Source organism: Lotus japonicus, chromosome 6 (genome assembly GCF_012489685.1).
Source record: "Lotus japonicus ecotype B-129 chromosome 6, LjGifu_v1.2".
In the NCBI taxonomy this organism is placed as follows: Eukaryota; Viridiplantae; Streptophyta; class Magnoliopsida; order Fabales; family Fabaceae; genus Lotus; species Lotus japonicus.
This window is the reverse complement of record NC_080046.1, coordinates 44,998,934-45,012,863: the sequence shown is the minus strand read 5'-3', so window position 1 is coordinate 45,012,863 and position 13,930 is coordinate 44,998,934. Positions and strand designations below refer to the sequence as shown.

At 40.1% G+C, this 13,930-nt stretch overlaps 1 protein-coding gene and 1 non-coding gene across 2 annotated transcripts; one reads left to right on the top strand and one right to left on the bottom strand.

The window, feature by feature from the left end:
- Positions 1-7,939: 7,939 nt before the first annotated feature.
- On the bottom strand, positions 7,940-10,403 carry LOC130722510 (uncharacterized). The gene is made up of 2 exons (XM_057573253.1): positions 10,148-10,403; positions 7,940-8,427 (listed from the first exon to the last, which is right to left on the bottom strand). The coding sequence occupies exons 1-2, from the start codon at positions 10,299-10,301 to the stop codon at positions 8,144-8,146; spliced, it is 438 nt and encodes a 145-aa protein (XP_057429236.1). The 5' UTR covers positions 10,302-10,403; the 3' UTR covers positions 7,940-8,143.
- Positions 10,404-10,813: 410 nt separating this feature from the next.
- On the top strand, positions 10,814-10,887 carry LOC130727122 (small nucleolar RNA R21). The gene has a single exon (XR_009015158.1). It is a non-coding gene; the product is annotated as a small nucleolar RNA R21 (small nucleolar RNA).
- Positions 10,888-13,930: the final 3,043 nt, after the last annotated feature.

Below are 13,930 nucleotides of genomic sequence, written 5' to 3'. Positions count from 1 at the left end.
TTTGCAAGTTGCAAAGATCCTTATATGGTCTGAAACAAGCCCCCAGGGCTTGGTTTGAAAGGCTCAAGGCTGCATTACTAACATATGGCTTCAAGTCCAGTAGGTGTGACCCTTCTTTGTTCACCTTTTCCTCTGGTCATGACAAGGTGTATCTACTTGTATATGTAGATGATATCATTGTTACTTGCTCATCCATTCCCTTGATTCAGAAGTTAGTTCAAAAGCTCCACAAGGATTTTGCTTTGAAGCAATTAGGTGATCTGGACTATTTCTTGGGCATCCAAGTTCAGCGACTTCAGGATGGTTCTCTTCTTCTTTCCCAAACTAAGTATATTCATGACCTCCTTGAAAGAGCTAATATGGCTGAAGCAAAGGGAATATCCACACCTATGGTCAGTTCAACCAGGTTAACCAAGTATGGAGCCAATTAATTACTTGCAAGATCCTACTATGTACAGATCTATTGTTGGGGCATTGCAGTATGCTACCCTCACTAGACCTGAAATTAGTTTTTCTGTGAACAAGGTTTGTCAATTTCTCTCTCAGCCTCTTGAAGAACACTGGGCTGCAGTAAAAAGAATCCTGAGATATCTCAAAGGTACTGCACATCATGGTTTGTTGCTGCAAAAGGGCTTCAAGCATCAACCTATGCCTCTAAAGGCCTACTGTGATGCTGACTGGGCATCTGATCCTGATGACAGGAGATCAACTTCTGGTTTTGGTATTTTCTTTGGTCCAAATTTGGTCAGCTGGAGCTCTAAGAAGCAAACTCTTGTAGCTCGCTCCAGCACAGAAGTTGAGTATCGCAGCCTGGCCAATACAACTGCTGAAATTCTCTGGATTCAGTCTTTACTTCAAGAGCTGCAGATTCCCTATCTCACTCCCCATGTCTTCTGTGATAACATGGGTGCAGTGGCTCTTACTCACAATCATGTTCTCCATGCTAGGACCAAACATATGGAACTTGACATCTTCTTTGTTAGGGACAAAGTGATTAACAAAAGTCTGATTGTGACTCATGTACCTTCCCTGGATCAGGTTGCTGATATTTTTACTAAAGCCTTGTCTCCAACAAGGTTTGCTGCATTGGCTTCCAATCTCAAGGTTGTTGATAAGTTTACACTTCATCTCCCACCTTGAGCTTGCGAGGGTGTATTAGGGATATACTATAGACTAGTAACTTCTAGTCAACTATCCTGTTAGTTGACTAATAGTAGCTAGTAGCTATTATAATAGTCTTTAGGTAAGACTATATATACTTGAATATACTCTTGTAATGTTCACCTTTTCATAACAGAATCAATCAGTTACAACAACCTCTCTCTCTCTACTCTCTCTCTCTTCTAACTCTCTCTCTCTCTTTTCTTCGTTTGGTTCATTCTCAACACATTGCTATTTATGGAAAGATTATTCCTTTGTTTCATTTATGAAAATATATTTCATTTTAGCTATAAAAACATTACCTTCATTTTTTTTTGTTTTTCAAAATTTGTGTTAGCAAGAATCAAATTAAGAAAAAAACATTTTTCTATTTTCAGTTTTCCACTAAACAAATATTTGAAAGTAAAAAATAAGGTGCTTTTTTCATACAAGATTATCTCATAACAAGTGTTTTTTATTTTTTTGGTACATGGGAATGAAAAAACAAAAGACAAAAACCAAAACACAAACAAACTAACCACACCCCATTAAAGGAATAACCTCAGAAGGTGGGTTTTCTAACGTAGTGAAGTTCCAACGAAGGCTCATCCCCAATTTGGCTAGCGCATCTGCGGGTTTATTCCTCTCCCTAGTGTGATGAAAAATAGACACTTCCCAATCCTGGTGGAGCAAGCTTCTGGCTTCTGCTAAGTATGCAGCACAAGAATATAAATTAAAGGACCCTGAACCAGTTAAAGCCTTCACCATATCCTCACAATAATGAGCTTCCTGATTCCTCGCTCCCACGCTAGAGACAAGCCTCTAATAACAGCAAGTAACTCGGCCAGGAAGACCTCTCCAATACCTTCAAAGCTAACAAAACCCAGCACCCAAGCACCATGATGGTCTCTCATAAGTCCGCCACAGCTCATGTTAGACGATGATCGATAGAAACTGCCATCAACATGCAGACTGACCCAGCCAGGTGGAGGAGGAACAAAACGCGATGACTGCTGAGTGTTCTTCATACTACCCCGCAACCAATCAGGGTTCGGTCTGGTGCTCACAATCTGACGTTTAACATACTCTAAAGTCCACACCTCATCACCAAGAATCATATTATTTCTCCACCGCCACACCCACCAAAGAACATGGAGCAAGAATTCTGCATCGGGGTGAATCAGCAAGTCTTCTATCCAATGCCACAGATTACCAACAAAGAAACTAGGAGGAAGGGTGCCACCCGTGCTGAGCCAAAGTTCCTTCGAATGCGGGCAATCGCGAAGGCCATGAAGGCCATCCTCTGACACATGGGAGCACCGGGTGCAAGCTGGGCTCATCGTAAGCTTGCAAGTGAATCGATGCTCATTTACTGGAAGGGAGTTATGGAGACAAAGCCACAAGAGGAACTTATACTTTTCAGGAATGTGCATCTTCCACAACTTGCTCCAGATCGGGTTCTCAACACCCTCATGACTTTGATCCCGTAACCAGGAGTAGCTCGAAGCCACAGAATAACACCCATCAGGCCGCTGATTCCATCGCCACGTATCCTGGAACTCCACTCCCGTTGGCCCTGGGAGGGAGTTTAGGTGAGTACGAATATCATTGGGAATGATTGACCAAAGTTTATCCCACTGCCAACCATTATCCCAGATATCATGCACTCGCAAATCACTATCGCTTATGTGAACAAAGGGAATAAGATTGCAAAGTGCTCCCAAGCCTGACCAATTCGTATACCAAAGAGAGGAGTTTCCCTGTTGAAGAAGAAAAGAAAACTCGTCCCGTAATGCATCTCTGGCTCTTATGATACTTCTCCAGGCAATGGAAGTAGAGCCTTTAATTTCATAATCAAAAAAAGTTGGTCCCCTTCAAATATATATTCTGGAACTGCTGCACCCAGAGACATGTAGGTTCATTAACCATTTTCCACACCAGCTTGCCAAGGAGGGCAACATTCCCTTTATGCGTCTCACGCACACCCAACCCCCCTTTGTTCTTAACGTTAGTCACCTCTCGCCAGTTCACAAGGTGCCAGCCTTTCCGAGACGGGTTAGAGCTCCAAATAAATTTTCTGCTTATCTGATCAATGCGGCTACAAGTGTCCGTTGGAAGCCAGGCCACTTGCATATCATATACAGGTAAGGAGCTTAACACAGACTTCACTAGACAGACTTTGCCCGCTCTATTTAGCATCTTCATTTTCCAGGAGGAGAGACGTCGCTCAATTCGTTCAAGAACATAGCTAAAATGACGTCGACTGCTACGGTCCTGAGACAGCTTCACTCCCAAATACTTCCCCAAGTCAGAAGTGCCCCCTATGGAAGTGATAGAGGTAAAGGCTTGACGTCTAACATGAGAGACCTTTGGGGAACAAAACATCTTAGACTTATCCATGTTAACCCGCAAACCAGACGCTAAAGCAAAATCTTGGAGCGCCTTGGAGATTACTTGAACCTGAGCGGTCGAGGCATGACCAAAAAGCACTATATCATCTGCAAAAAGAAGATGAGATAAACCCGGGCTATTCCGTGCAAGGTGAATAGGTTTCCAAACTCCTTGCTGCACAAGTTCATGAATATGAAGTGACAAGATCTCCATACATAGAAGGAACAGATAAGGAGACATTGGGTCCCCTTGGCGAAGTCCTCTGGATGGAGCAAAACGCTCAAGGCGCGTTCCATTCCAAAGGATGCTAAGTTTAGAGTTGGTGACACACCACATAATAAGCTGGACAATACTAGAGGGGAATCCAAACTGAACCAAAGTGCTGCGCAGAAAATCCCAACTAATATTGTCATAAGCTTTTTCCAAATCTATCTTCATAGCCAAGACCCCATTCTTGTTTTTTGACTTTTTCATAAAATGGAGCGCTTCTTGAGCCAGAAGGATATTATCTGCCGAGCATCGTCCTGGGATAAATCTCCCTTGCAATGGTCCGATCAGCTCTCCAAGAAAAGGTCTCATACGTCCTACAAGCACCTTAGTAAGGATTTTGTAAATCACCGTGCACAAGCTTATGGGTCGAAATTCCTTAAGTTTTTTCGAGCACTCAACTTTAGGAATTAGGACTATAAGGGTATCAAGTATCTCAGGATCTGCATGGCCTGTAGAAAAAGCATCGGCTACGAATCTCCACACCTCATCACCTACAAGGGGCCAATAGTTTTTAAAGAAGAAAGGTTGAAAACCATCCGATCCAGGCGCTTTGAAGGACTTCATGCTGAACGTTGCTAAGCGAACCTCCTCCTTCGTTATTGGGGCTAGGAGCACTTCTACCCCTTTCATACTCAGCTTAGGCAAGTTCTGAAGTTGAATACTATCTGGGTCAGAAACTGTTGGTAGAGCAAACAAACCCTTGAAGAAAGATTGCGCTTCCTCAACAAGTTTATTTTGATCCGTTGACCAACTGCCATCACCAAGCATGAGACCGTGAATTTTATTTCGTTTTCGCCGGATCACCGTTTGAGCGTGGAAAAAACGGGTATTCCGATCCCCAAAACGAACCCACTGTTCACGAGATTTTTGGAACCAAAGGAGTTCCTCCTGATAAGGGATAGTACCGTATTCTTGCTGCATCTCCTTCTCCAACCGGAGCAAGCTCTTAGATTCCCTTTCCTCAATGGCGCGCTGCACTCCCTTCAAACGGTTCTCACAAGTTCTTTTCCGTTGAAATATATTGCCAAAGATTTTTTTATTAAAATCCATTGCGCCTTGCCGCACGCTCCCAAGCCGCTGAAGCATGCCTTCATCACTTGTACCCCACCCTGTTTCCACAACTTCCTGGAATTGGGGATGTGTGGCCCATGATGCAAGAAAGCGAAACGGCCTAGGTCCCTTCAGCACATCAAAACCACCACAACGAAGTAGGAGAGGACAATGGTCAGAGTGTACTCGAGGAAGGTTCTCCACCACCGCTTCAGGGAACAAATGACGCCAATCCACATCACACAACGCTCTATCCAAACGTCTGGCAGTAGATTGTCCCGTTCCTGTTCGGCGAAACCAGGTATACTTACTGCCCATAGCGCCGAGGTCTAACATGTCACATCTGTCCATCATCGTTAGGAGTCGCTGGGCTCTCTGAGAGCAGAAGTTGCCTCCTTTAATCTCAGAGGGGTAGGCCACTTCATTAAAGTCTCCACACAATAGCCAAGGGAATGGAACTCGACGTCGGAGTTTTACCAAATAATTCCAAAGTTCATCTCTGCCTGAAGGGTTTGGGCTCGCATAGACGGCACTAAAAGTCCATGCTGACTCTAAACCGGTTACCTGCACTGTAACTACCTGTTTGTGTATATCCAAAGCTGAGATTGTGAAAGTCCTGTTTTTGGCGCCAAGGACCCAAATACCACCAGCAAATCCAGTGGCCTTAGCTTTCGCACAGTCGTCATAACCCAGCTTCTCCCAAAATGAAGCTGCCTTCGAGAAAGGACAATGAGTTTCCACAAGAACAAACACATCTGGCCTGAATCTCTCCACTAGTTCCCTCACCACTCTCTGCCCACGGACACTTACTGCCCCACGCACGTTCCAGACAATAACTTTTGTGTCTATAAAATTCATAAAACAACTATGGCAATAGGGGCAGCAGAGTCAGAGTTCCTACGTTGGAGTTGACTGTTGAGGGAGCACCCTTTCCACATGCTCATTACTACGTTGAAAGTCAGCCATATTTTCCTCCATATCATCGGGGCAAAAACGATAGTGATTTCCCTCCACATGTTCCACATTCATCATAACAGGTATGTCAGGTGACGTGACTGTGGCTACTACACCATCCATCCCACTTGGCTCCGACGCACTTGAGGAGGAACTACCCAATAGCGTGCCTCCTCCCACATCGGTTGGTCGTAGTCTCTTCTTCCCCTGAGTCTCTTTCTGTGGTAGCATATGCCCTGGTGCTGAGAACTTCTGCTGTGAGGGATTACTTTGCAGTTTCTTGGCTCGTTCCTTGATTTTGAGTTCTGCATGGGCCCCAGCACGAACTGGATTGCTTGGTATGACCTTGGGCCTTGTTTGAAACTTCTCTTGAATCTTAGGCCCATTAGTGCGAACCGCTTGTGGTTTAGGTTTTGACTTCCTCCTGGATACAGTCAACCATGTGCCATGCATATCTGGAATATCCTCCTTAGTATCTCCCATTTTGGCATCTTTCTGAATAACCCCATGAGTTTCGCCAATTTCCATAACTGATGCAACCGTTTCTGAGTTATTTTGGAACTGACCAATGATTGCGGCCTCAACATTCAATGCAATTATGGCCTCATCGTTTGACCCTGCCACCTCAGCCCTAGTCTCTGCACTGTCAGTTTGAACCGCTGAAACCACCGATGACGGCGTCGGCGTATGCCCGTCCTTTTTAGCTTGTAGTGGAGTCTCAACCTGAGTGCATTGGCGAAGTAGGTGTCCATAGCAGCCACACTTAGCACATAGTAGATGAAGGCCTTCATACTCCACCTTGTACCAATAGTTCCGGAACCAAACCCTTCCCACGACAGGAAGATTCAAGTCAATTTCTACACAGACTCTGGCAAACTTGCCTCTGGTAATATTCAGTGTTGTTAGGTCCACCTTTACAGGTTTTCCCACAGCAGAGGCTAACGCCATGAGAATGCGTTTATCATAGAGAGCTACACTCAGGCTAGGAAAATGAATCCACACACAAGTCTTCTCCTCCTTTGCTTCCGACGCAATGAACTCCGGTGTCCAAGGTCTCATGCACAAGTAGTGATCGAACAAGAGCCATGGTCCACCTTCCAGCGCCTTCCTCCTATCCTCTTCGAGATCAAAATTAACCATAAAGTAACCATGTCCAACGTCCAGCACATCCATGCCCCCACGGGGACGCCACAGTGCTCGAAGCCCATCTCTCATTGCCATGAAACCAACAGACTTGCCAAGGAGCTTCACCACTATAGTATCCTTCCATGGGGCGCAAACGCTCTGAAACACCTCTTCCCTGATGAAACACATGGGAAGCAGACGGTTCCCTCCTTCATGCTCAATCGTAAATAGTCCTTTCTCCCGTAGATCAGCATCAGCATCCACAACATCACACGTTTTCTTACCAACCAGTTTATCCCGAAAAGAGACTGGTTTCTCAAACTCCTTCATGCCCTTGTCCGGTGGTTCCTTCGAGCCGCCACCACTGCCCTGAGAGAACACAAAGCCAGTCGCTGTCGCCATTCGCCGCTTGTGTCAGTGTTTTTAAGTGTTTTTTATAGTTTTCTAGAACAAGATATGACAAACTATCATCTTTAATTGTAATTCAGTGTTTGTTGAGATAATATGATATAATAAGCTTATCTTGTTTGTTTATTTCATAAGTATTTATAAGTGTGAAGTTTATCTTAGAGTGAAGTGAGGTCAAATGCGAGTATGATACTTATAAATTTTTTATGAACTACTCCAAAAAAATTTAAATTACTCAATTATGCATTAAGTTGAAATATCTTAACAAATAGACTGTGTAATCAGAGGTAGGGAAACATATCAGGTGAGAGTGTGAGAAAAGTTAATTATAACCATACAACCATACATGAGACCTCTCATTCTTGCCACTCTCAATGACAAAGCCAATTGCTCTCTATGTAAATGCCATTTACAATTATTTATATAATTTTTCATGCTCTACTTAGACCTCCATATAAATACATATTGATCAAAACTACACTTGCACACACTAACAGACTTATGACTCTAACAATCCAGTCCACAGTATAATCAGAGATAGGGAAACATATCAGGTGAGATCTCTCATTCTTGCCACTCTCAATGATAAAGCCATTTGCAATGAATTTAAATTGCTCTCTATGTAAATGCCATTTACAATTATTTATATAATTTTTCATGCTGTACTTAGACCAACCTCCATATAAATACATACTGATCAAAACTACACATACACTATAAAGAGATTATGTCCATATACTCATTAGTTTCTATTGAAGTTCAACCAAGCACACGCACAGCCAGATTCAGAACAAGCCACTGTGTATCAAATGCAGTATGTTGGAACACTGACAGGTCGATAAATAAAGGTTCTGACAGAATGTGAACGTCCTGATGGGTGATTGTAACTGAATTTCACCCCTGGGCTGCCCTGACCAAGATGAGTGCAGTGCTCATGGAAACTGCTGATGGGTCGAGCAAGACATGCATCCCAACGGTCACTCTCAGGCATTGTCTCTGCCACTGTGTATATCCCTTTAGCATCAGTAAATGCCTGATAATTTAGAACCTCCCCGGACTTGGTGATGCAAAGAACAGCAACCTCAGCACCTGCATTAATCTTCCAATATGTTACTATCATGTTAAAGTCAATCTAGGGAAACTGCATCCTAGCTCTGAACCAAGAATGAAGTATCATTTCTGATAGAGGCCACATTAAATTCTGTTGTGACAGAATCAATATTACATATTGCTTAAAGAAAAATGGAAAGAACAGCCATGAAACATCACATGGATCTTTAGGATAAAATTTGAAAGTTGATTGCTTTAAAACATGAAGCTGTTTGTCTAGTTTTTCACCAATTGTGAAAATGAAAAAAAACCAGCATTTTGAGAGGTCTACTTTTCAACAACCTAGGTTCCTGCAGTTTATGAAAATAGGAGGAAATTACTTTGAATGACAGGGGAACAGAGAAGAAAACAGAGAATAGAAGAAAATGTTATCCTGATAAGTATCAAAGCTTAATAGCTTATGTAAGAATACATTCATGAGAAACCTATCTCCTGAAAAGACAACTCAATCAGACACTTTTTTTTACAACATACTGTCCCGTAAACAGGTAGTTCCTATACGTTTAGTCATCCTTAATGGCACTAAATTCTCTCGTGAACTCACTTTGCAAGAACACTAAGAATTGGGACACTCCATCCTTTATATACCTCTTAACCAGAATCTGCTTATGTGAAATACACTTATCCTTATGCATGCAAAAAGGAAACCAAATGTGTAGGGAGTAAAATATAATTAATCATAGCAGTAGGATGGTAAAAGGATGTCATGAAATTAGTTTGGAAATTATTAACTATTACAAGACAATCGGATGCAATCTAATAAAGGGATGTGACTATTATGGAATATATATCTTTGAACCTACGATACCATTACTAAATATTATATACATAACATAGTAGTCAACAGCGCGCTATAGCGGCATAGCGGAGCAGAGTGGCTCCCTGCCGCTATTGAGATGAAATAGCGGCACCTAACAATAGCTCCCGTAGCGACATGAATAGCGGCCAAAATAGCGACAGATCACGGCCAATATATGGACGAAGGACAAAATGACTCAAGCCCCTAGGTTTTAAACAGTTGAGGAACCTTTTTAGGGGCATTTTAGGACTTTCCAGGGCCAATTTAGGTCAAACTTGCGAGAATGAAGCTTCATTCTTCGTTAAGAATTGCAAATCGGACCGTCTCAGCCCTCTTCTCACTACTCACTTTGCCCTCTCACCTTTGAGCTCCAAGGACCAGCACCCTTCTCCAGTGACCATCCTTCACTAGTGACCACCCTTCACTACTTACTTTGTTTTGATCAGTGTGAAGGGAAAAAACAAATAATTTGGCATAGGTCATCACCATGATCATAACTTCCTAAGGGTTTATGGTAGCATCTCTCATTAGATAAATAAATTCTGAAAACATGTTCCATATTCAATCACATGTGTGACAGCAACAGACTTATGACTATAACAAATTAACAATCCAGTCCACAGTCAATTGTTCTAATGCAAGCTTCCTCCACTGATCATACAACATAAAATCAAGCAAGAAATTGGCACATGAAATGCTTAAATCTTAAAAATATTCATCACTAATTACACCACCAATACCAAAACACACAAGTACACAGCCAAATTCAATAATTGGTGGAGAATGATAAGCCTATCAACACAAAAAGCAAACAAATTTCATCAAAAGGGAAAAAACCCCACTTCAAAAACTCAATCAAAACAACATAGAATTGCAATATAACACCAATTAGAGAGAGACCTTCAAGAACATGGTCTTCAGGTCCAAGAGAAGAATCCCCACAAACATCACAAACAACTCTTCCATGGATTTCACCAGTCCAAGCACTCACACCCAAAGCAGAGAACAACAACAGAATCAAACTCATCACCATCTTCTGATTCATGGCTTCCATTGCTGATGCTGAGATTGAGAACAAAACAATGCCTTTCTCGGAGTTCTCAGCTTTTGGGTTTATGGGGCAGTTTTCACCGACACTTGATGACTCACTGAGTCCAATGCCCGAGTCCACGTAAATGCTTCGGCAAGGACTAAAGTGACATTATGGAAATATCCCAGGGACTAAATTGGAAAACCCTCCACCATGCTTCTTCCTATAAATACAACCCAAACCCTTTCGTATGTTGTTGTGTTGCGCCGCTTCTAGGTTGTTTCTCAAACCCTATGTTTGTGTTCTTCAGAAATTGTTCTTGGGTTGTGAATTTTTTTGATTGTGAGGTCTTCAATTTTCCTGTTTGTGTATATCATGCTTAGTTCAATTTTTTTTTTTCTGTTGGATATGTTGATTGATGTTTCTGAAGAGTGGAAAATCAACTAGTTGATGAATGTTATTGCTTTTGTTTTCATTGCTTCTTCATTATCAGTGTTCATGAAATGCTTCTGGGTTTTTTTGTTTTTATGAATGAGTTTCCCTATGATGATTTATAATATTGAAAGTAGTGGACTGAATTCCATTGAAGAGAAATGAAATCAGAGGGATGTTATAATTTGCTGTAAATCTATGTTTTGCAATTCTGACCTGTTTGGATGCAAACTAAAAATCACTTATTGGAATTTATTTAGTGCATTTTTTAGTAGATAAGCTTCAATAAGTTCTGATAAGCCTGTATGTAAATGGGTTCATCTATTTGTTCGTATCTATCCTACGGCCTCAATTGTTATTTTTGTGCAATTGTTATTTTGTGTTAAATGTTTTGACTGAGGCAGTTTAATTCATTAGTTTGTGTTGACTGATTTGTTTGTACAAGCACAGCCCTTAAGATCGCCTTCCCTAACACATGGAAGCGTTTTGAGTCATAGCTGTGCAAAATCAAATTCCTATGGAGGTTTTCCATTAGGGTTTTCCTTTTGGATCCTCCTCATCCCACTTGTGTTTATTGATGAGGCATTGACCTTTAACCTCTGGACTTTGTTCCTTTGGTGCTCCATTAATGCCTCAGGTAGTATGTGGGAAACATTATGTCTAATATTACTTTTTGTATGTTTTGTGGGCTTGTACCTTGATGATGATTTGTTGCTTTGCCTTGTTTGCTTTTGCTAGTTCTGTTTTAGTTGAAGATACTGAAGTCAATGTTGATGTATCAATTGAAACAATGAGAGAGTTCATTTCTAAACTCAAATTCTTAGGCATTTTGATTTTGATGTATCTGAGTTGCTACAATGAAATTGTTTCATGATGGGCTTGCTCTAAGTTATCAATGTTATGTCATCCAAATCACGGTGCTAAAATGATCTCTGGTTATGACTGCCATCACTTGATCACAGGTTCAAAAGAAGTCATTTTGTCATCTTGATTTGGTTGTCATGACAATTGACACCAACTGTTGGTCACCATATGAAGACGGTTCTTGTTATTGAAATAAACTAGGATTGAGTTTTGGTCACGCTGGATGAACTTAATTAATAGAGCTCGCAATTACTCCAAAAACTTGAGATCATTTTGTTGGCTGACCACTATTTATCATTAGGTCTTTTATTTTCCCCTTGTTTACTAATTACTTTGTTTTTATTAAGATAAATTGTATGAGCATTAATTGTTTAGTGCCTTAGTTACTTTTTAATCATTTTAAATTTCATGCAATTCTGGTTTGTATATTTTTGAAGATTGTCGTTTATAGATCAAAATCACTAATTTGAATGCAACTCACTAGCTGAAACGTGTTGAATATCACTAAGCTTTTGACACTATTCACAGGACATTTCATATTCTGTGCGATCATTCATTACATATGTCTAAAATAAACTAGAATTTTGTAAATTATCACCTATTTGCTTTCTTAAATCATTAGGAGCTAAATCAACAATCACAAAAACTTAAATTGATCATTTGAACTCAACTTCTCTTTTAAGACACACACATTGACGGCAGTTAAGAACATCAATCTATTTGTCATTTTGTCTACCATTTCCATGCAATATTTTACTTTTCAATCCCCTCAAGATGAACAGGTCCTTCAAGATAGTAAATTAACCAAACAATATAATAGGACGGACAAGTAGTGATGGAAAATAATTTTTTGATCAAGAAATATATTCTGATTTTTCAATGATAAGCCAAGGCCATAAAGATAAGACCAAAAGGTCCACTGAAACGGTTGGAGCACATCAAACATGAAATTGAACGTGCAGCAACTCAGGATGTAGTTTTGAGACAGTTATCACACGTTAGATCCCTGCTTGCATGCTTTTCTATCAAAATCTTATCCAAAGCGTATGAGCAAAGTTTCTCTTCGACATTTAAACTTCAGTTCATTGTACTGTAGTGAAGGAAAATAATCCCAGGTCCTTCAGATGAACATTACAGTCCCAATTACAAGTTTTTGTTTTTAATAAGCAACAAATCTAATAAAGGCACAAGGGGTGCAACCCAAGACAAACACAAATACAACTCACACAGAAGGAAAAGACTAAAATGGTTAAGGAGTTTAATTATCTACTAAATACAACCAAAAAATCTAGATTGTGTTCGCTGACATATATTGCGTTTAATTTGTTTTTGGCTTTGTTGGTAGATTGTGACACCCAAAAAATGTTTTACTATCTTCTGCCATGGAGATGCTGCCACATAGCTGCCTGCTTCAATATCTTGTTGCCGTGCTACTTTATTTTTGTTTTTTTCCAGAATTCTCTCACTCAATGAATGAGATATTAATATTTTGAATAGGGATGCATATGGATCGGATCAACCCAATGAAACTATCTAACCCAACTCGATCCAATGATAACAATGCGGGTTAGATTGGGCAAACATGTCTATCGGATGAATTTTATTACGATTTAATCATCTTTGGATCAAATATCGGATTTCATAATAATCTATCCAACACAACCTGAAATTCAGTTATATAATAATAATATATTATTTAATATAATTTTTTAATAATTTTACCTAAAACCTACTAGTAGGTTATGTGATTTATGGAGACTGAGTCCTACTATTAGAGTAACTTTTAGGAGACTTATAGACTAATTTGTTTATAATTATTTATCATATTTGAAGACTTGGACTACTTGTTTAGTTATGTGTTATTGTATGAGTGTGAGTAGACGGTAATTATGAACTTATGATGTAATTGCATGTTGGAGATTTAAATTACTTATTTTTTAATACTTTTCAATATTTGAGAGTTATTATTTCTATTTTTATTTTAATACAACGATCTAATCAATCCATCCAAACCAACCTGAAGATTGTTGAATTGGGTTGGTTCTGATCCGTAGGTGAAAATTCACGAAATCCCACCAAAACAGTTTAAATTTCATCGGATCTTGATTGACCAAAATCCGTTTACCACAACCCAGGTACATTTTCACTCTTTTGAAGATTCTATTATGCACCAAAAAAAAAAAAAGAATTGAATCCAAGACGGCAAGACCGCATGCTTATACTTTAGAGAACCGTCCCCACTACTTTATTGAATAAACTAGAAAAATAATGAATATGAATAAAATGACTATGAGTATCTAAAAAATACATATTAAAAAAAATCACAATAAAATATTAAGTTGCATAAATATCTTTCC

What these genes read in the sequence shown, in the direction of transcription:
- LOC130722510 (XM_057573253.1), bottom strand. Translation starts at nt 10,301, where the DNA reads ATGGAAGCCATGAATCAGAAGATGGTGATGAGTTTGATTCTGTTGTTG. An exon ending in TGAAGACCATGTTCTTGAAG is followed by an intron (nt 8,428 to 10,147) that starts GTCTCTCTCTAA and finishes AGATTAATGCAG; the next exon opens with GTGCTGAGGTTGCTGTTCTT.